This window comes from Tachysurus fulvidraco, chromosome 3, assembly GCF_022655615.1.
Source record: "Tachysurus fulvidraco isolate hzauxx_2018 chromosome 3, HZAU_PFXX_2.0, whole genome shotgun sequence".
Lineage (NCBI taxonomy): Eukaryota > Metazoa > Chordata > Actinopteri > Siluriformes > Bagridae > Tachysurus > Tachysurus fulvidraco.
In genome coordinates, this window is record NC_062520.1 from 25,584,571 (window position 1) to 25,606,750 (window position 22,180).

Here is a 22,180-nt window from a genome sequence, read left to right on the forward strand (position 1 = left end):
AGAGAGAGAGAGAGAGAGAGAGAGAGAGAGAGAGAGAGAGAGAGAGAGAGAGAGAGAGAGAGAGAGTAATGCTAGGAGTTCAGGAGTTAAGCCTGGTTCAGGTTAAATCCTCCATGTGTGAGGAATTAATGAATACAGCAAAAGAAAAACATTAAACTTTATTTTATTGTTTAGTTTGATAGTCAGCCACAAGTGAAAAACAACAGATCTAAATCTAGGAATGAATAACAATTAATTTAAAAAGCCACAGTGAGTGTTTTCACACATACTGGTGGTATACAGTGATCTCTTTTATTTTCACTCTGGTCCAAATGCCAGGGCTTCATGTTTACATGACTCCCGATTGTTAAAATCGGGAGTCATGTAAATTTGTCACGCTGCTGTTTTTGTTTCACGCTCTAGAACGTTGTAACGGCGCTACTTCTCTCCGTTTATGACTATGGACGAGTCACTCAGGTCCTGTGCTACTTCACAGCAGCGGCGACTTGCTGGACTAAAATATTAATAAAAATTTTAGGGGTGCTGAGCTCCTTTTTATCGGTGCTGAGCTCCTTTTTAGGGGTGCTGAAGCCCATGAGCTCCTTTTTTAGGGGAGCCTCGCCCATGCTACACAGTAAACATTAACACGTGCTGTAAAATGGGGCAGGGGGAGGCGGGGCCTTGTGTAATTTGCAGGGCCCTACGCAACTTGCGTAGTGTGCGTATAGGGCCGATCGGCTCTGATTACAGTTGCCAAACAAATGTTCTGATTAAGTTTTGCACAATATTTCCACTATGTACAATAGTATGTATAGTATTTCATAAATGCTTAAATATGTACCACTTTATTTCTTACCACCAGGTGACTACTGAGCCAAAAGTACATTTCCAACAAGGTAATCTGTCTAATATGTCTGTATAATATAGTTGTTTTTTTTAGGATTGAGGATTTAAACATACAACACAGACCAGAAATATATAATATATAATTGTTTTATTTTCTGTGTTTTATTTCACTTTTACAAAAGTTCAGTCAGTAATAAGGACATTGCAAGCAGAAATCTGTATAATGAAGTATTTATTTTAAGTTTCATATCTAAGATTGCTCGATTAGTTTCTTGCACAAAACACGATGACAGAAATATATTTTTTTAAAAACAGAGAGAGAGAGAGAGAGAGAGAGAGAGAGAGAGAGAGAGAGAGAGAGAGAGAGAGATTGTGTTTAATAATAATTGTATGTCTATTTTTATTTACAGAAGGTCATTAATAATGACACAATCAAGTCTCCATTTTGTCTCCTGGAACACAAATGGTATTAAAGATACCACTAGGTCACCACAAAAGTTCTCAAAATTGTTGGACAGCCTTAGCAACCTTCATGCTGATGTTGCCTTTATACAAGAGACACATGTTGGGACAAACAATTACCAAATCTTGGTACCAAAAGGTTACATTTGGTCAAATTATTGTTTTAAAAAAATGACAAGGGGCATAATAAATGTACACAGTAACTGTTTAAACTTTATACACATTTATTGTAAGTTCAGGTACTCTGTGGACCAAAGGAGTGTTAAACACCATTTTCTATTTCCAGTGAATCCAGAGTTTCTATTTCACATAGGTTAGATTTGACTATGCATAAGCAGGCTGACAACATTTCTTATTCAATTCTTTGCAAATGTATATAGGCTTGGCTAAGGATGTTTGACTATCCGTATTGAGAATCAGGTTGTGAGTTTTAAGCAAAGACTTACAAGATAAGGAAACTGATTTTGGACATTTGCATCAAACTGTGTTTATGTCTCACATGCTTTAAGCAGCAGCTGCTTTGAGGTCAAGTGCAAGAGAATTAAATGTAAACAAGCAAAAATATATTTTTGCCTTCTAAACTTGAACTTTACATATGAAGCTCATAAAAACAAGCACATATATGTACCACATATATGTACATATAACACACATGAGATTTCCAGTAGCATTTATTCGACTTTCTGTATTTAACATTTTGCATATTCTTGCTAGATTTGCAAATAAATATTTTTTTTCCTTAAGCAGACAATTTTAATATTGTTTTGTGTTTGGAGACATATTCCCAAGCAGGCTTAGGTTTAGATCTTAAAAGAGTTAAAAAAAAAAAAAAAACACATACTGTAGTCAATGGCAGAAATGGGCAAGTGTTGTAAAAAATCTTAGTAGAAATAATTCTGAACTGTCGTTGTGTTTTCGGATTTGTTAATATGTTTTCGGATTTGTTAATGTGTTTTCGGATTTGTTCATTTGTTTTCGGATTTGTTAATTTGCTTTCGGATTTGCTGTTTTGTTTTCGGATTTGTTAATGTGTTTTGCACTTGTTATTGTGTTTTGCACTTCTCGGCCACCGTAAGTTACATAGCATAATCACTTTGCTGTAAACCCTATGGACCAGCATTGTACCAAATAATTACAGCACCTGTGATTTGCTTTTCTGATGTAAAATATTTCTACTTTTTTGAGAGTTCCTGTAAATCGCATGACTAATCTGATTCCTCATCTAATTAATTTCTACATTTTGTGCTGGTTGCACAAGGTAAGTTCTACACAATAACATTAATATGTAATATTGATTTAAAAAGGAAATAGATTACTTACAGTGTATGCATAATTATATTTATAAAATACTTATACTAACATATGCAGACAGAAAGATGTAGTTATGTTTCAGAAATATTATATAAAAACAGCATAACTGACACTGGAATGTACTCTTATAGGAAAACAAATTAGAGTTAATGTTATAACTATGGAACATATAGAAAATAGCAAATAGAAATATGCTATTACAATAGTATGTATAGCATGTAGACTTATCTATATAATATAGTCATTTTGGGATTTTTTATTTAAGATTGAGGATTATTTTAACATACAACATAAAAAAGAAAAATATAATATATATTTGTGTTTATTTTGTGTATTTCATTTTACAAAAGTTCAATCAGTAATAAGGACATTATAGGCAGAAATCTGTATAATGTAGTATTTATTTTCAGTTACTCATCTAAGATTGCTTGATTAGTTTCTTGCTTTAAACATACAACACAACACAAAACAAGACAAAATAAATATAAAAAAAATTAAAAATGAGAGAGAGAAAGAGAGATTGTGTTATATAATGGTGTGTGTATTTTATTTACAGAAGTTCATTAATAATGACACAATCAAGTCTCCATTTTGTCTCCTGGATTAAAAAAAAGATCCCAAGATTGCTGTACAGCCTTAGAAATCTTCAGACTCCTGTTGCCTTTATACAAGAGACACATGTTGGGACAGACTGCTATGTAACACTGGAAACACTAACTTTTTCCAGGCTGGAGATCCTACTTCACTGTGCACAGCTCTCGCAGCAAAGGAGTTGCAATACTGATAAGAGACAGTGTAGCATTTGAGTACATATGCTGTGATGAGGATTATAGTGGATGTTACATTGTGCTAGTCTGTAAAATATATGAGGAACTATACACACTGGTTAATGTGAGTATTTAAAGGAAACAGCTGAAGGCATGCTAGTGGTTGGAGGTGATTTCAACACAGTTTTCTATCCCTGCTTTGATCGGAGATCAACTTCTGAAGCAAAGTGTCCACCAAGGGGTTCAGCTTTTTTAAAAGATTTTACAGTTTATCTTAAACACAGAAATATCTGGTCATACAAACGCCCTACTGATGAAGGCTTTACACGACATCAGAATGATAGTTACTCCAGGATAGACATGTTTTTCCTTCCAGATCACAAAATGGGACGAGTGGCTAATATTAAAGTAGAATACAATGAAGATGTAAAGAGTCTTTCTGATCATTATCCTCTTATACTAGAACTCACAGTTCAGCACAGACCAAAACAATCCTCCCAAATGTTGCCTTAGAGTTGCCTAAGCCTTTTACATACATACCTGACAGAAGACCAGGAAGGATTAGTGGGGCAGAAATACTGAGTGCCATTAAGGCTTTGACTGAATTAGAAGAGCACTCACTTGATAATGATGTGAAACACTATAAAAAGCATTGCTGTCAACTGTCTGAAACCTTAAAAACCGAATACAATACACTGATAAAAAACAAAGATCTGCCTCTTTAATGTTAAGTATTTGATATTCTCACAGATTTTAGCAAAGCGTCTCAGTGAGTCCATTTCCCCTTTTTCAAGAGAAAGATAGAGGCAAATCTTGAACCATATTTCACTGTGACATTTGAGACAGGCCCACAGAAAATCAAGTGGTCTTTCCTTGAGACAAAGCTCAAGAACTTTCCTGACCTCACACTGGAGTTAGACATGCTGGATTACTTGCTCTCTTAAGAACAAGGCTCTTCTGAACTCAGACTGTTGAAGCCTGGGTGTCCACTCACCAAATTTATCTTCAGTCTGGCTCTAAATGAGCTAGAAGCCTTAGTTTTAACTAAAGACTATAAGGCCACTGTTTGCTATCAAAGACAGGTTATGCGCATACATACAAAGTCTGTCACACCTGAGTTTGTGGATTTTATTCTACAAGAGTTTCAGGAAAATTTAAGGACTTAGAATGTGCATGCTAACTTAAAATAAGTACTCCAACACTGACTTGTACTCATTATATATTTACAGTACTCAAATTCATTACAAATCTCAAAGTCTTTTCTCTCATTTAGACAGTGATTGTATGCTATATACAAAGTGTACATTTTTTGTGTTGTGTTTAGGGGATTTAGGTTACAATCCAATCCAATGGTTTTCCTCTGTTTTCACTTCTTAGACTTTATGTCTCATTTTTATCTCATTTTTTTCTCCTAATGAATGAAACTTGACAAATGCCTAAACTAATGTGTAAATGAACCATGTGAGAATCTCTATTAAGTCTCCAAAATGATATCAAAATGATGACTTTACCTCAACAGGAAAATCATTCTCCTGGTTACTGTCAAATGTGTCTATGCTATGAAAATATATTTAAATTATTTTAGATGTGTTTTAATTGTGTTAGAATTGTATTTACAATTTTAAACATTAAAGATAATGATTATTGTATATTTATAGATTAATGTGTGTAACGACTTAGTGATAGAGCTTTCTAGATTAGATCTTAAATTACAGTGAAGGCTCTTTATATATTTAGTTTATAGCTGGTTAAGGTTTCTAAATATTTTACTCTATAAGAGAATATGCACATCAATTTCTTGTGAACAAAATTAAGTGCATAAACATGTATGAATAAACATATAAACATGTTTGTGTTTATCTCTGGCAAGTTCTTACGTGTGTGTGTGTGTGTGTGTGTGTGTGTGTGTGTGTGTTTGTGTGTGTGTTTGTGTGTGTGTGTGTGTGTGTGTGTGAGAGAGAGAGAGAGAGAGAGAGAGAGAGAGAGAGAGAGAGAGAATTAAGGAGTATACAATATAGAACTTCTCCACTCCTGATATCAAGGTACTAATAAATAACAGTATCAGAATCTTTATTGATCTCTTCAAGGAATTTGTATCCATTTAAGCCCAGATTGTGCAAAATAGTTACTACATCACTACAAGAGAAAGATGAGTTTTTGCAAAGAAATGTTTGAGTATGAGCTCCATCTATTTAATACATCAATGTCTATCAGATTCAGAAGGTGGAGATAAAGTCTCTTCAAAGTCTTTAAAATGAAATAAAAAATTTAAAATCTTTAAATTAACAGAGGCAGCTGAAAAATTGTGTATTTGTAAATAATGATGTGATTCTTTAACATAATTTTTTAACTCTTTTAGTCAGTACTAGAAGTATAATAATAGCAGTGTTACGATGAGACTTATGTTGACTGAAAATCAACATATTTTTTGCCTAATTAAGAATATACCTAATTAAGGTATATGATTAACTCTGAGGTGTCTAATGGCATGTGAGACTTGGCTTTTACATTACACTTGTCCGAGGTTTTTACTTTATTAGATATATGAGGCTAGTTCTTGCAAGTTTAGTCAGAGGTCGTCTTTGAAACATGATTAATGTACCAATACTTTGGAACAAGTAACAATTAGAATTAAACAATTACCTGCTTTATTTAATACAAATATAAATACAATGTATACACAAAATAAATGTGAAGATAACTTACACAACCTTAGAGTACTACATCACATACATAAGATGCATAGATGGTAAAATAATTTAAAAGTGCCTAATGGTAAAGGCCCTAAAGTGTCTCAAATGGTATGGGCCTTGGGATACATGATGATAAACCTTCAATGTAGTGTACAATGCATACTTTTTATACCCCTGGGCCTTATTTGATGTGTCTTATGACCATAATACTAAACAGAAGAGACACAATATAGATAATGATTGACTGAAACCTCCCTCCCCCAAACATACTGTATGTTCGTTTCGTACCTGAGATAGAGCTGGTGGGAACAAACACCAAAACACACCAGGTAGTCTCAGTATGTCAAAGTGTAAGCACTGTACTATAGAAAACTATATACTGTCAATGTTGTTTCATAAATCTTTATGATCTTTATGATGTCACCACATTGTTCACCATGAAATATGGATTAGAATGAAACCAAACATGCTCTGAGAAGCATTTTAGTTAAGGTTAGGTGACCAGGTTTAGTTCACTTTAATCTTTTTGACTAGAGAAATATAGTACTGATACTTAGAGCTATAGTATTTCATCAATTGTTAAATATTAATAAATTAATAATAATAACAACAACAACTATAATAATAATAATAATAATAATTATTATTATTATTTATTATAGATAGATAGATAGATAGATAGATAGATAGATAGATAGATAGATAGATAGATAGATAGACTATCTTACAAATAAATAGTGAAAAATATTAGCATTACTATTTCCATGAGACATTTCAATATTACCAATAAAACGAATATACTTTCTTTTTGTACCCAATTTCTGTACAGCAAATTTAGAAATGCATTTTCACCTAGGTTAGATTTTACTAGGCAAAAAAGGTCAAGCCATTTCTTATTCATATAATTGCAAATGAATGCAGGCTTTGCGTAGGCAAAAAAGGCATAGGTGTAGCTTTTGTTTGCACACTGGGAGGTTAAAGTATAGATATGGCTGTATGCCTTTAAATTGCATTTACAAAAATAAGTACTTTTTGAAAAAAATGCTGTTTGGTTACATATGTTTAATTAAATGATTCATATCAAATCATTGCAAATTAATGCCAGCTTTTGAAAATAGGCATACAGTAAGTGTACAGTAGCTTTGGTTTGCTCACTTTGGGGTTAAATTGTCAATGGATATGTGCTTTTAAATTACATATAATATATATATTATTGCAAAATATATATTTAATATATACATTTTGAAAAAATGGTTAAATTTGATCAAATGAGTGTTTAATAAAAAAAAAAAAAAAAAAGACAAGGGCATAATAAATGTACACAGTAACTGTTTAAACCTTATACACATTTATTGTAACTTCAGGAACTCTGTGAACCAGAGGAGTGTTAAACATCATTTTCCATTTCCAGTGAATCCAGAGTTTCTTTTTCACATAGGTTAGATTTGACTATGCATAAGCAGGCTGACGACATTTCTTATTCATGTCTTTGCAAATGTATGTAGGCTTGGCTAAGGATGATTGACAGTAGACTAGATTTGTTGAGTTGTGGGTGTTTCATGTATACATTAGGCTGCTTTCTTCTGTTGTTCACTTTCTTTTCTCTTGCTTTGTATGTAGGAGCTTTTGAGGTACGTCTTCTGGATCTGATATTTATCCAATAGTTACCTCAGCTGTTGTGTTTTTCGTATGTAAATATTAAAGAGAAATATTCCTACCTACTGAATTCATCTGATTTTATTTCTGCCACCAGTTGCGTATGCAAGGTAAGTTCCCAGAAAATGACTCAATATAATAAAATGCATTATATTGATTTATTTGTAAAATGAATTAACATAGAAATAGAATTGAATCTTTTTAAACTCAAAATTTTTAACATTCATTAAACAATATTGTATCATTCTATATACAATAATGTAATAGTCATATGAAAACAGCAGAATAACACATCACAATGTATAACTGAAATGTGTACTTTGACACGTTTTTCTCAAATATTGCTTTGTTTTAGTTTCATTCTAAAAAATGTAGTTTTAATTTTATTCTACTAAATTTGTAACTACAACCAATATAGTGTCATTTGCTCTTGTCGGTTGCAGTAGATCAATTGATTTAATCTCAATCTCAATATTTGATTTAATATAAAATATTTATAAGTTAAGAATTAAAATAACAGTGTTAAGGAGAATATTACAATTGTTAATAAAAAAAACAAAACACTTAAATTAAATACTTTTCCTTAACAGTCCTGACAAAGGAACTGAGATCAAGTGAACAAGGGTAAAAGTAAAATCTGGTGTCTCTCTGTATACTTTGATCGATTGTGGCCTCTCAAGCTGCCTGACTGCTCTTTAAGGTAAGATTGCCATGACATTACACATTGTACTGTACACTGATATGATAAATATATTAGGAAGTTCTTTCTTCGTTTACAAAATGTAAAGCCATAAATATATGCAAATTTGAGTTTTCTATATTAAACCAATTCAGATGCAATAAAGTAGTTGCGATCTCGTATAATTCTTCATGATTTTCAATTAATTTTCATACAGTTTTCAATAAGAGAACATTTACCTGACTGTCAGCCAACACAGATGTGATTAATTTGTAGAAAGTATCTTCACTTTTTACATACAGTATGTATTTCTTCAGTATAATATAGTATAGTATAGTATAGTATAGTATAGTATAGTATAGTATAGTACAGTATGATTGATATTTATTAAACAAAATGTCTTAGTCCGATTTACATATATCCTTACTAAAATATATCATGTTTGCATACATATTTATGTACAAATTTGAAAATGTTTATTGAGTCTATGTTAAACTGTATTGACAACATAAAAACGTCTCAAAACTGGTATGAAATAATTAAAATAGGTGCTGTTTGATCTTTGCTATAAATCATACCATGCAGTTTACCAAAATATTATAGAAAATAACTCATTTTAGTCATGTATTTATTTACAGAGGACCAACCATTATTCATGATGTCACAAGGAAAATCAAGCCTCCGTTTTGTCACCTGGAACACTCGTGGTATAAGAAACCCAGACGAAAAGTTTTCACAAGTGTTGCAAAAACTCAGTAATCTTCAGGCTGATATTGTTTTTATACAAGAGACACATGTTGGGCCAAAACATTACCAAATCTTGACAGATGTTAAAGATTGGAAAGTCTACTTCACTGTATGCAGACCTTCCAGCAAAGGAGTCGCAATACTGATAAAGAAAACCATACCTTTTGAGTACATAAGCTATGACGAAGACTGTTGTGGGGGTTACATTGTGCTCTTCTGTCGTCTTTATGGTGAATTGTACACTCTTGTTAACGTATACAATCAAAAGGACGACAGATTTGTCTTGGGTAGACTGAAAGAGTATTTGATGCAAACAGCTGAGGGTGTGCTAGTGGTGGGAGGTGATTTCAACACAGTTTTACATCCCTGCTTAGATCGGAGTCCTTCAGATTTAAGGCATTCACCATTTAGAGCTAATTTAGAGGACTTTGTGGTTTCTTTGAATCTCAGAGACACCTGGTCATACAAACACCAGGACAGTGATGGTTTTACACGACAAGATACAAAGAGTTATTCCAGGCTAGACATGTTTTTCATGCACAGTGACACATTGGCACAAGTTTGCGATATCTCAGTAAAGCCAGATCAAATTTCTGATCATATGCCGGTTGTCCTGGATCTTGAAATCCAGCATTCAAAATATCCCTCAGGATCAGATAGTACATATGGTGATCAGGAATCCAAGAGGATATCAGGGAAGATTAGTGGTGCAGAAATACTGAGTGCCATCAAGACTTTGGCTAACCATAAAGAACAAAATATTGAAAGATTAAAGAAACAGTACTACCAAATGTTAATGTCGAATCAAATACTTAAAGATTTCAATAAATCTCGTCGTTCAAAAGACGGACACATCTTCAACGTAGAATATTTAATATTCTCTCAAATTTTAGCCAAGCGCCTTAGTGTTTTCATTACTCCTTCTTTCAAAGGAAAGATAGCAAAAAAACTTGATATAGATCTTTATGTGACCTTTGCCAATACAGAATTGTGGGAAATCAAGTGGTCTTACATTCAGAGGATACTTGAATACTTGAAAAAAAAAAAGATCCCCTATGCTCCACCAGCAAAGTTTGGCATTCTGGATTCCCTACTTCCTAAAAGAAAGGATCAGGATCATAAATACAGACTTCTGAAGCCTGGTTGTCCTCTCACCAACACCATCCTTAATCTGGCTCTGAAACATTTGGGAAGTATGGTTTCCCTTCATGACCTGAAATGTAAGGACGTTGGAGAGAAACGATGCAAGCGTCACAAGGCTGCATGTAAGGAGATCAGGTCTATGGCCAGTACTTGCTTTCAAAGGCAGATTCTGCTGATAAATACACAGTCAACAGCATATAAGAAAGTGCTTCAGACAGTTAAGGATTTCGAAAAAATTTCAGGACTTAAAATAAAAATAAAAAAAATAAAAAATCAATAAACACCGTCAAGGTATATAGAATATATAAAGACTGGACAGTTCACATAGCTTCAATTCTCTCCCAAAGCTCTCTCCAGAATCTTTTAATCAGTTACAAAACTTGCATTGTATTGTATAACTTGTATGTTCATTGTGCATATTTTTGGTCATTTTAAATTATGGTTTTTCACCTTTATTAAAAAAAATATTTTCAGAAATTCATATTAGAAAGGATCTATCCTAATTACATTCAGACAGTAGTGTTATATAATTGAGAATATCGCTGTTACACTTTTGACACTATGTCCATCAAAGTTTTTTGTTCATTCTGCTATGTAACAAGCCTAAAAAATGCATAGGGTTTATGTTGCTACAGTAATATACTCCCTGGATGAGACAACAGTCTCACACACAGCTATGTGCTTGTTTTTTGACGGTGTCATGAAAACCGTGAAGATTTGTATTATATTATAGAGACTGATTAGATGGAAAAAGAATTGGAAAGCATTTTATACATATCTTGATAGTAAAGGGTCAATTATGGCATCCAAAAATAAAAGTTCATAGATTCTGTGTTAGCAGAATATTTTCCTGATGAGTGATGGCTTATGAACTATACAGCTAGTCAGGCTAGGTTAAGCACAATGAACTTATTATTAGCTCTTTTCATCAGTTAAAATCCTTATTTTTTACTCTTTAGACACTTCTTGATTTTCACTTTCTTAGATTTTTGACTCCATATTTTTACTTTTATTTTAGTACAGTTCTAGTTACCGTTGGCAATTAAGACTGGACTCAAATTTACTGGACTCAATATTGTATATGTTCAATTCTGTACAAGAAATACATTAACTCTTTTAGCTGCAAAGGAATCTGTACTTGTATTTCAGAATGTGGTGACTGTAGAGCTAGGAAACTTTTTTTTTTTTAAAAGAAAACAGCTTTACATTGATGAGACAAAATTTAAAGCTAGTCATAAAACTCTAGACTTTCACTAAATTTAATGTTATGCTTTTATGCTATAAGAATTTTCATATTTTTTTATTGATCAAAAACACAACTTCTCAAGCAAGCTTGAGTTTCTTAAAAGATTCGACAATACAGTGTGGAAACATGCAAATGCAAATGGCATGCAAATGGTGTACAAATGTTCATGTATACATTAGGCTGCTTTCTTCTGTTGTTCACTTTCATTTCTCTTGCTTTGTATTTAGCAGCTTTTGAGGTGCGTCTTCTGGACCTGATATTTATCCAATAGTTACCAAAGCCATTGTGATTTTCTTATGTAAAATATTTATGAACAGATGAATACCTTGTGCATATTTCCAATATGAATGATAAATACTATAATTTTCTAGCCTACAGTAGATTAAGTTGACACTAATAATACATGAAGTCCTTGAAGTTTGAAATATGTTTAAATGATTCATTAAAAATGAGTGAATCCAGAGTTTCTATTTCACATAGGTTAGATTTGACTATGCATAAGCAGATGACATTTCTTATTCATGTCTTTTCAAATGTATGTAGGCTTGGCTAAGGATGTTTGACTATACAGTAGACTAGATTTGTTGAGTTGTGGCTGTTTCATGTATAATGTTCATGTATACAGTACATTAGGCTGCTTTCTTCTGTTGGTCACTTTCATTTCTCTTGCTTTGTATGTAGCAGCTTTTGAGGTGCGTCTTCTGGATCAGATATTTATCCAATAGTTACCAAAGCTGTTGTGTTTTTCTTATGTAAAATATTTATGAACAGATGATTACCTTGTGCATATTTCCAGTATGAATGATAAGTACTATCATCTTCTAGACTAGATTAAGTTGACACTAATAATACATGAAGTTCTTGAAGTTTGAAATATGTTTAACTATTTGTATATTTTGAGACAATATATTTAAATTCAAGACATTAAATACTAGATAAGTAATCTTTAGGTACATGCAGATTGTGTACTGGTAAAAACTTAATCATTTTAGATTAAACTACAAGCAGCATTTACGCTTAAGATTAAGATTTGTAATCTATCAGTAAATGCATCTCAAATTCCTGTGCTTGTTAATACAATATTAAATAAATAAAATTGTGTACATTTATCTTTATATGAAAGATACATAGCTACATATTTGGATGATGTTTATGTCTGCATACTTCAAATCATGTTTATGAAATCCTTTTTTTTTTTTGGCAGAACTAACAAATATATTTCATCATTTTCTCTGTCACTGGACTTTATGCCAACATTTAAGCAGTGGTATAATAAACATAAAGATTTGGTTGAGTGTGAGTGCTTTATTAATAAGTGTGTACAGTTCACCATAATAAATAATGTTTTCTTTGTCAACAGTCCTAAATCTTAAATTATTAATAAGATTTAAATGAGTAAATATTGGTTTATGACTCTGATTTTTATTCCATGATCTGCTTTCCATTTACACCCATGGATGATTTTTAGATCAGATTTTAAAAGGGTGAAAACTTGACAGAATTTGATATCTGTGTGTACAATAGAAGTGAGAGTGACCAAAAGACTGAACTGACTATATAGTATGTGAATTAAGTAATAATTTGTAAATCTTTTAAAATAGAATCTCCCAAATAGGTAAATATAAAGTGCTAAACAACGTCCATATTATTTATATGTCTACTATTCTAGCATATTAATGGCTGTAAAATCTACATTGTCTCTTACAATATTAAAATACAAGAAGTAGCCTAGTTTCGTTTTATGCCTTATTTTACCGTAAATGCAGTGTTTGTCTTTCATATAGGTCAGATTTGAGTATGCAAAATCCAGCTGGTGCCATTTCTGATTCTTATCTTTACAAATGTATGTTAGGCTTAGCTAAGGAACTTTGACCATCTGTACTGAGTCTCTGTATTGGAGATTCAAGCAGAGACTAACAAGATAACAATAAAACATAAGCTTAATTTCATGTTTACAAATAATTGTACCAAGAGGTAGCATATATAATGGAGTAAAGCAGCGGGCCTAAAATAGCACCTTGTATAGCACCAACAAAGGTTCTTAAAAGGTTCAACAATACAGTGCGGAAATAGAGGTGTGCTTATGCAAATGGTGTACAAATGTTCATGTATACATTAGGCTGCTTTCTTCTGTTGTTCACTTTCATTTCTCTTGCTTTGTATGTAGCAGCTTTTGAAGTACATCTTCTGGATCAGATATTTATCCAGTAGTTACCACATCTGTTGTGTTTTTCTTATATAAAATATTCCAGATAAATCATCTTACTAACTGGATTCATCTGATTCTGCCACCAGTTGGATGTGCAAAGTAGGTTCCCAGTAATGGACTCTATATAATAAAAATTATTATATTTATTTATTTTTAAAACAAATAAACACATTAATTGAATTTAATATTTTTATAGTAAAAATGTATAACATTTACTAAATAATATTTTATCATTCTATATACAATAATGAAATGGTCATATTATGGAAACAGCAGAATAACACATATCACAATGTTTAACTAAATTGTTTAAGCAATGTCTTAAAATCTGTGCATAGATATGTATGTTACTTTGACACCTTTTTCTCAAAAATTGCTTTGTTTAAGTTTTAATATAAAAAAAAATATTTTTAGTTTTATTTTATTAAATTTGTAAGTACAACCAATGCAGTGTCATTGCTCTAGTTGGTTGCAGTAGATCAGTTGATTTAATCTTTTTTAATATAAAATATGAATGAGTTAAGAATTAAAATTACAGCATTAATGAGAATAATACAACAGTTAAAAAAACTTTTCCATAACAGTTCTGACAGAGGAACTGAGATCAAGTGATTGATTGTGGCCTCTCAAGCTGCCTGACTTTTCTTTAAGGTAAGATTGACATGACATAAGACATTGTGTACTGTGGTAAATGTATTAGGAAGTATTATTTCTTCCTTTACAAAATGCAAAACCATAAATCTATGCACATTTAAAGAAATTCAAGAAATTTGTGTTTTCTATTTTCACGATCTCATTTTCCTTTATGGAATTCTTTACAGTGAAAACAATTAAATCATTCTTCTTAATTTTTCCTGGTAATAATTTTCATACAGTTTTCAATAAGAGAATATTTACCTGTCAGCCAACACAGATGTAATTATCTTGTGGAAAATATCTTCAATTCTTACATATGTATTTCTTCAGTATAGTATAGTATAGTATAGTATAGTATAGTATAGTATAGTATAGTATAGTTATTTTGGGATTGTATTTATTAAACAAAATATTTTTTATTCAGATTTACATATATGTTACTAAAATATATCATGCTAACAAACATATGTATCTATATGTTTGAATATACTGTATTGAGAACATAAAAAATAGAGAACTTCATAATGACATTCACAAAACTAAAAACTAATTAAAATAGGTGCTTGTCTTTCCTAAATATAAACAAAAATATACTACAGGGAGAAATGTTATAAAATAACTGTGAATATAATTTTGTATTTTATTTATAGAAATTCAACCATTAATCATGATGTCACAACGAAAAACAAGCATCCGTTTTGTCACCTGGAACACTCATGGTATAAGACACCCACCCGAAAAGTTTTCAAATGTTTTGCAATGTCTCAGTAATCTTCAGGCTGATATTGTCTTTATTCAAGAGACACGTCTTGGGCCGAATAATTACCAAATTTTGACAGGCATTAAAGATTGGAAAATCTACTTCACTGTACACAGCTCTTCCAGCAAAGGAGTCGCAATACTGATAAAAAACAATGTACCTTTTAAGTACATATGCCATGATGAAGATTGTAGTGGAGGTTACATTGTATTGTTCTGTCATCTGTATGGCGAACTATACACACTGGTTAATGTGTACAATCATAAAGCAGACAGAAATGTCTTGGGTAGACTGAAAGAGTACTTGATGGAAACAGCTGAGGGTGTGCTAGTGGTTGGAGGTGATTTCAACACAGTTTTACATCCCCGCTTTGATCGGAGTCCTTCAGATTCAAAGAATTCACCATTTAGGTCTATTTTGGAAAACTTTACTGTTTCTCTGCATCTCAGAGACACCTGGTCATACTTACACTTTGCTGATGAGGGATTTACACGCCATCAAAATGAAAGTCATTCTAGGCTAGACATGTTTTTCATGCACAGTGACACAATGAGAAGAGTGTGTAATATCAAAGTAGAGGAAAATAAAATTTCTGATCATAATCCTGTTGTCCTGGAACTTGAAGTGCAGCGACAGACAGGAAACAACTTTCCAAAAGTGGCCTCACTCATTGAAAACGTAACATGCATCAGAAAACCCAACAGGATATCGGGGAAGATTAGTGGGGCAGAAATACTGAGTGCCATCAAGACTTTGTCTGACTCAGAAGAACAAAGGCCTGATCAAAAGCAAGTAGAGCACTACAAAAGTCATCAGTGTCCAGTTACAGAAATCCTAAAGATAAAGTACAACAACATGTTAAAGAGAAATTTAGTCTCTGAAGCTTTTAAAGAATATCATCTTTCACAAGACAGACATATCTTCAATGTAGAATATTTGATACTCTCTCAAATTTTAGCCAAAAGACTTAGTGCATACATTTTCCCCTATACCAAGGAGAAGCAAGAAACAAATCTTGCTACATTTCTCACTGTGACATGTGACAGAGGCGTACAGAAAATCAAGTCGTCTTTCCTTGATAAAAGCCTCAAACTAGAAAGTGAATGGAAAAAGAAACTGTGGTCCTCTGAACCCCCAGCAAAGTTCCGTATTCTGGAGCACCTCCTTCCAGAAGACCAAGGCTCTTCTGGGGAACTCAGACTTTTGCTGCCTGACTGTCGGCTTACCAACGCCATCCTTAATTTGGCTCTGAATAAACTAAATTACATTCTCAATGAGGAGACGGACTGCAGGAGCAGTGTTTGTTTTCAGAGACAGGCTCTGCTGATACACGCAGACCAGAGCGAACAGGAGAAAGTTGTTATGGAAGTCGAGAAATTCCAGGAAGATTCAGGAATTATATTCTTGAGAAAAAATCACACAAGGGATTAAGATGATTAAAGCGCACAGATGTGTGTGAAAAAATTACATTTGTAGACTTAATCTGGTAGGATTAAAACAAATCAATAAACAACCAAGGCAGATTATTTAATTTTATAATTGTCATAACTTTAATTAAATGATATAATTAATGATAGTTAGTGAACCTTTAAAAGGTTTTTCAACAGAATCTGCACTGTAAATTTTATTGCAACCTGTCTCTCAGGGGTGCATTTATTTGCCTTTTCTATCTATCTATCTATCTATCTATCTATCTATCTATCTATCTATCTATCTATCTATCTATCTATCTATCTATCTATCCACATTCTAAACTATAAATATATTATAATTGTTAATGTTGTTTTGATTTTAGTTAATAAATTTCTTCATTATTGAATATACTTAGTTGTATATAATGAACGTTAACTATATTTTCTGGAATGTTGTCTATTTTGAAGTAATTACATGGTATATCCATATGGTCTTCTTAGTTGTCGTTAAATAGCAGTAGTTTGGCATTTTACAAAACCTTGGAGGAAAGGGTTTTCTGTTGGCCATTTCAGGAATGACCATGTATAAGAGTGCATTAGTACTACATTAGGTGATCACTGTACTTCACTGGAGACAAGTAAAATAGATTCATTAAAATATAAAGGTTTTCAATCTTATCTGTGGATTTATACAGATAAGATGCACTTAATTAGCTTGGGTTATTGGAGTGTATGCAACATTTTTGTTTTTGTTTTTTATCATGTTTCCTGGTTTTTGCCTATACTGTAGTTTATAGACTTTGCCTATAGTTTAGCCTTGTTTATTTTGCTTTACAATTCTGCCTTGACCAATGATTTGTCTGCTTGAATTCTGCATAAAACATTTGTTCTATTTACCAGAAGTAATGTACTTTTACTAAAAATGTTTCATCTAACAATATATCTCTTTCATTTCATTTTATTTCATTATATTTCATTGATCCATTCATTAGATTTAATTATATTTCATTTTTTTACAGTCCTGTTCATTATAACAGCAATGATATAGTGTGTTGTGTCTTACTGCAATCATTAAAGATTTATACAGCAAGTTTTAGCCTTTGTCTAGTCTAATTCTACAGTACATTCAACTGCATTTACAAAATGTTTGCTGCATTTATAAGGAGACAGAATTTGTGAAAATGTCATATTTCTTTCTTAATAAATTAGTGTGGTGTTATGTAAAACTTGCTTACTTACTTTATGTACATAGTATGTTCAAGTCTATTTATATTTGGGGAAATATACATCATATTTAATTTGAAAAACTTGCTTGCATTATTAAATTATCATTTACAATTACATTTTAGCTGAAGGCATTCATCACTAATAATTATTTTAGAAGACTATACTGATCTATGTCTATCTCATACAGAGACAGTAGTCATACATGTGCATCAATAAAACGTGTGACTGTATGTACAGTTTTTGGATTTTGGTTTTCAACATATTTTTAGAGACCACGTGTGACGTCTTGTAGATTGCGGGTGCGAGCAAGACTGAATGACTATAAATGAAGTGGGAAAGTAACACATGTGTGTATCTCATCACTTATAGATTTAGCTTCCACTTTCTGCGAAAATGCTGAATTGATAGAATCAACATTAGAATGTCAACTATCAATGCAATCAAATCATTCCCGCGCAGACTTTAACAAAAAGAATAATAAGTTCTAAATCTATTTAGGTAGTACTTTATATATATAGACTAGATTTGTTGAGTTGTGGGTCTGTTTCATCAGCAATGATACATGCATAATGATCAGGTCTATCTCGGCTGCTTTCTCTTCTGTTGTGCTCACTTCATTTCTCTGTGAACAGTTGTGACCGATAGGTTTATGAAGATGACTGAGGCATGACATGGCATGTGTGTTCTGTGTATTGGTTATTAGTCTATGCGTGGCCAGTGTGTCATGTCTGGTTAATGGAAAACAAAAAACATAGAGCTAGGACCTTCAATGTCCGCTTCGTAATCTTATGTTTCCGCTACATATAATACCGTGTGTGTAGTAGGACAGTATTATCAGGTAAATGTTAGTAAACTGGATCTGTAGTGGATAGGAGAAAACAATCTGTGGTAAATAAATCAGCATCCGTGGAAACTTTTAACTTTAGCTTTTATATCTGACCGAGTATCAGTTGGAAAATAAGCAGCAACAAAGTAAACAATGGTGTCTATCTGCATTCTTTTATACCAGTGTAGCCTCCTTGTTAGGTAAGATTCCTATAAGATTACACATTGTACTGAACACTAATGTGATAAACATATTATGAGTTCTTTCTTCCTTTTAGGGTAATGAAGTCATGAACTATGCATTTTTCTGATAACAACGGCATGTTGTGTTTTTCTTATGTAAAATATTTATGAACAGATGATTACCTTGTGCATATTTCCAATATGAATGATAAGTACTATCATCTTCTAGCCTAGATTAAGTTGACACTAATAATACATAAAGTTCTTGAAGTTTGAAATATGTTTAAATATTTGTATATTTTGAGACAATATATTTAAATTCAAAACCTTAAATACTAGATCATTAGATAAGTAATATTTAGTTACATGCAGATTGTGTGCTGGTAAAAACTTGTTACAAATGTGTAAGACATTAATTCAATAATTTTAGATTACTATAAGCAGCATTTATGCTTAAGATTAAGATTTCTAATCTATCAATAAATGCATCTCAATTTCCTGTGCATGTTAATACAATATTAAATAAATAAAATTGTGTACATTTATCTTTACATGAAAGATACATAGCTACATCTTTGCATGATGCATACTCCAAATCATGTTTATGAAATACTTTTTTTTTTGGCAGAACGAACAAATATATTTCATCATTTTCTCTGTCACTGGACTTTATGCCAACATTTAAGCAGTGGTGTAATAAACATGGAGATTCGGTGTGAGTGTGAGTGATTTATTAATAAGTGTGTACAGTTCACCATAATAAATAATGTTTTCTTCGTCAACAGTCCTAAATCTTAAATTATTAATAAGATTTAAATGAGTAAATTTTGGTTCATGACTCTAGTATTTAAGCAGATGAAATACAACAAAATTGGAACGATTTTTATTCCATGATCTGCTTTCCATTTACACCCATGGATGATTTTTAGATCAGATTTTAAAAGGGTGAAAACTTGATGGAATTTGATATCTATGTGTACAATAGAAGTGAGAGTGACCAAAAGACTGAACTGACTATATACAGTAGTAAGTGAATTAGTGCTAAACAACGTCCATATTATTTATACAGTATGTCTGCTATTCTAGCATATTAATGGCTGTAAAATCTTTATTGTCTCTTACAATATTACAATACAAGAAGTAGTCTACTTTTGTTTTATGCCTTATTTTACTATAAATGCAAAGTTTGTCTTTCATATAGGTCAGATTTGAGTATGCAAAATCCAGCTGGTGTCATTTCTTATCTTTGCATATGTATGTAGGCTTAGCTAAGGACCTTTGGCCACCTGGAGCCTGTTTCAGAAAGGAGGTTAAGTGAAAACTCTGAGTATGTTAACCCTGAAATTAGGGAAACTCTGGGTTTTCCGTTTCAGAAAGTGAGGTATGTTAAACCCGAGAAAGCAGATTAAGTCAATCCCATTTCTGAAAGAGAGGTAACTCATACTCAGAGTCAGTTACCATAGTAATTTACTTTATGAACCTAACCTGGTCGGGAGCAGGTTTTCTTCGGTAAACCCAGGAGTTTCTTTCGGTCTCCTCTCCTTTTTTAAAGTGGAAGCAATGTTTAAACACCTCATTCATTGCACACATTTCAGTTACGCGGGGAGCATCAAAGGGAATGAAATGTCCTTTTATGGATCCTGTTGATGAAGAGGCTGTATTAATTCGTAGGGAGTTACATTTACATCGGGAGAGGATTTTGAGGCCCAGAGTGGATTTTTGGTCAAATCCCTATGCATTTTTATTTGAGCGGTACTTACATCAGAAACATCAGCCATCGCGGCCGTGCTCTTACATCCGAGCAGATGCTTTGCTTTGCCTTGCGTTTCTTTGCAAATGGTATTTTTCTGTATAACATTGGGGATGCAGAAGATATTAGTAAGGCTAATTAATCATGATATCCACCACCACAAAACAAAAATAGAGAAAATGTTTAAGCACAAAATCGCAGAAAATTTATATGGTGTTCTTTATTTAAAAAAAAAATTATAAAATAAAATAAAATAAAATATTTTAATCTCAGTACTTCCTAGAATTCACCTGTGACCATACACTGCTTTTTTTTCAGAATCTTGATATCCAGATCTGCCTTTTGGATCTGGGGGTCCAAGTATACCAGTTCTTTGCTGTTTTTTACTATCTTTTTTAAGAAGAAGTCTATATAACTCTTTAACTGGCAACTGAAATTACAGTAGATTAGAGTTACATAATGTAGTTCTAAAATTCTACAGAATTAAACTGTGGCATTTACTGTAAATAACTGAACTGTGTTCATCTGTGCACCAGAAGTTGATGGACCTTCCTCCTGCTATTCCTCCACACTCTGGCAAGAAAGAATGACCATTTATAGATATAAACTTAGATTCTATAGGCTACTCCAGATAAAAATGTGAAGAAATGTGAATGTGTAGATTGTTTGATTTGTAGACACATAATATTAACATTACCTCTGTAGGCCTCTCCGTGGCAGAAGAAACGGTTTCTTCATCATCCCCATCATCCTGTAAAGATGAGCATTCCATAAAGTACACTTTATAATATCATTTGTCATAATTTATGGGGAAGTCGTTGCCTAATGGTTAGAGAGTTTCACTCCTAACACTAAGGTTGTGGGTTCGAGTCTCGGGCCGGCAATACCACGACTGAGGTGCCCTTGAACAAGGCACCGAAACAACCCCCCCCCCCCCCAACTGCTCCCTGGGTGCTGCAGCATAAATGGCTGCCCACTGCACCGGGTGTGTGTTCACGTTGTGTGTGTGTGTTCACTGCTGTGTGTGTGTGGACTTTGGATGGGTTAAATGCAGAGAATGAATTCTGAGCATGGGTCATGTCACGTCACATCACGTCACTTTAATTTATGGTGTATTGAGTAGGCTACTTACAACTGCCTGGGGTTCTGTTGGGACAGAAGGCTCCAAGAGACAGATATTACCATACGAATCTGTTGGGACCAATGAAAAACCCAACCCAAAGTAATAAAAATGAAAATATCACAAAAAGTCTATATAAAAATAACACCTCTTAGAGGCAGACCTCTTACATTTTATGAAGGCACTTAAATCTGGAGTGACTAGCTCTGATGAAGTCCCTCCAGGAATTCCCTCAGCCATCGGCCTTCCAGCATTCAGGCTCAGGCCCATCTCCTCTGCATTTGTCAGAGGTAGTGGTGCAGGAGAATGAACATTTAGGCCCATGATAAAAATGCTGCTGCACTGCTAGACACTGAATGCTGTTTAGATATTTAATATGTCAAATGTTTGTAAAGCCTTGTACCCTACACCTATGATATGCTCAAGGCTTGCCTGTTTGAATTATGTATGGCTGCTGCCACATTCTTTTAATGCCTGCAGGATTGCACCTATACATGAAAATTAAATTAATGGGTTTAATAAAATTCTG

At 32.8% G+C, this 22,180-nt stretch overlaps 2 protein-coding genes and 1 long non-coding RNA gene across 3 annotated transcripts; 2 read left to right on the forward strand and 1 right to left on the reverse strand.

Annotated features, from left to right (window-relative positions):
• The first annotated feature begins 7,622 nt into the window (after positions 1 to 7,622).
• On the forward strand, positions 7,623 to 12,807 carry LOC125140878. The gene is made up of 3 exons (XM_047811542.1): positions 7,623 to 7,824; positions 8,305 to 8,414; positions 9,032 to 12,807. The coding sequence occupies exon 3, from the start codon at positions 9,049 to 9,051 to the stop codon at positions 10,561 to 10,563; it is 1,515 nt and encodes a 504-aa protein (XP_047667498.1). The 5' UTR covers positions 7,623 to 7,824; positions 8,305 to 8,414; positions 9,032 to 9,048; the 3' UTR covers positions 10,564 to 12,807.
• Positions 12,808 to 14,320: 1,513 nt separating this feature from the next.
• LOC113644262 lies at positions 14,321 to 16,842 on the forward strand. The gene is made up of 2 exons (XM_027148940.2): positions 14,321 to 14,389; positions 15,025 to 16,842. Exon 2 carries the CDS (start codon positions 15,042 to 15,044, stop codon positions 16,563 to 16,565), a length of 1,524 nt encoding a protein of 507 aa, XP_027004741.2. The 5' UTR covers positions 14,321 to 14,389; positions 15,025 to 15,041; the 3' UTR covers positions 16,566 to 16,842.
• A 4,075-nt stretch (positions 16,843 to 20,917) lies between these two features.
• Positions 20,918 to 21,270, reverse strand: LOC125140821. The gene is made up of 2 exons (XR_007140074.1): positions 21,229 to 21,270; positions 20,918 to 21,104 (listed from the first exon to the last, which is right to left on the reverse strand). It is a non-coding gene; the product is annotated as an uncharacterized LOC125140821 (long non-coding RNA).
• Between the last annotated feature and the right edge of the window lie 910 nt (positions 21,271 to 22,180).

Coding starts and splice junctions, on each gene's coding strand:
- LOC125140878 (XM_047811542.1), top strand. CDS start 9,049: ATGATGTCACAAGGAAAATCAAGCCTCCGTTTTGTCACCTGGAACACT.
- LOC113644262 (XM_027148940.2), top strand. CDS start 15,042: ATGATGTCACAACGAAAAACAAGCATCCGTTTTGTCACCTGGAACACT.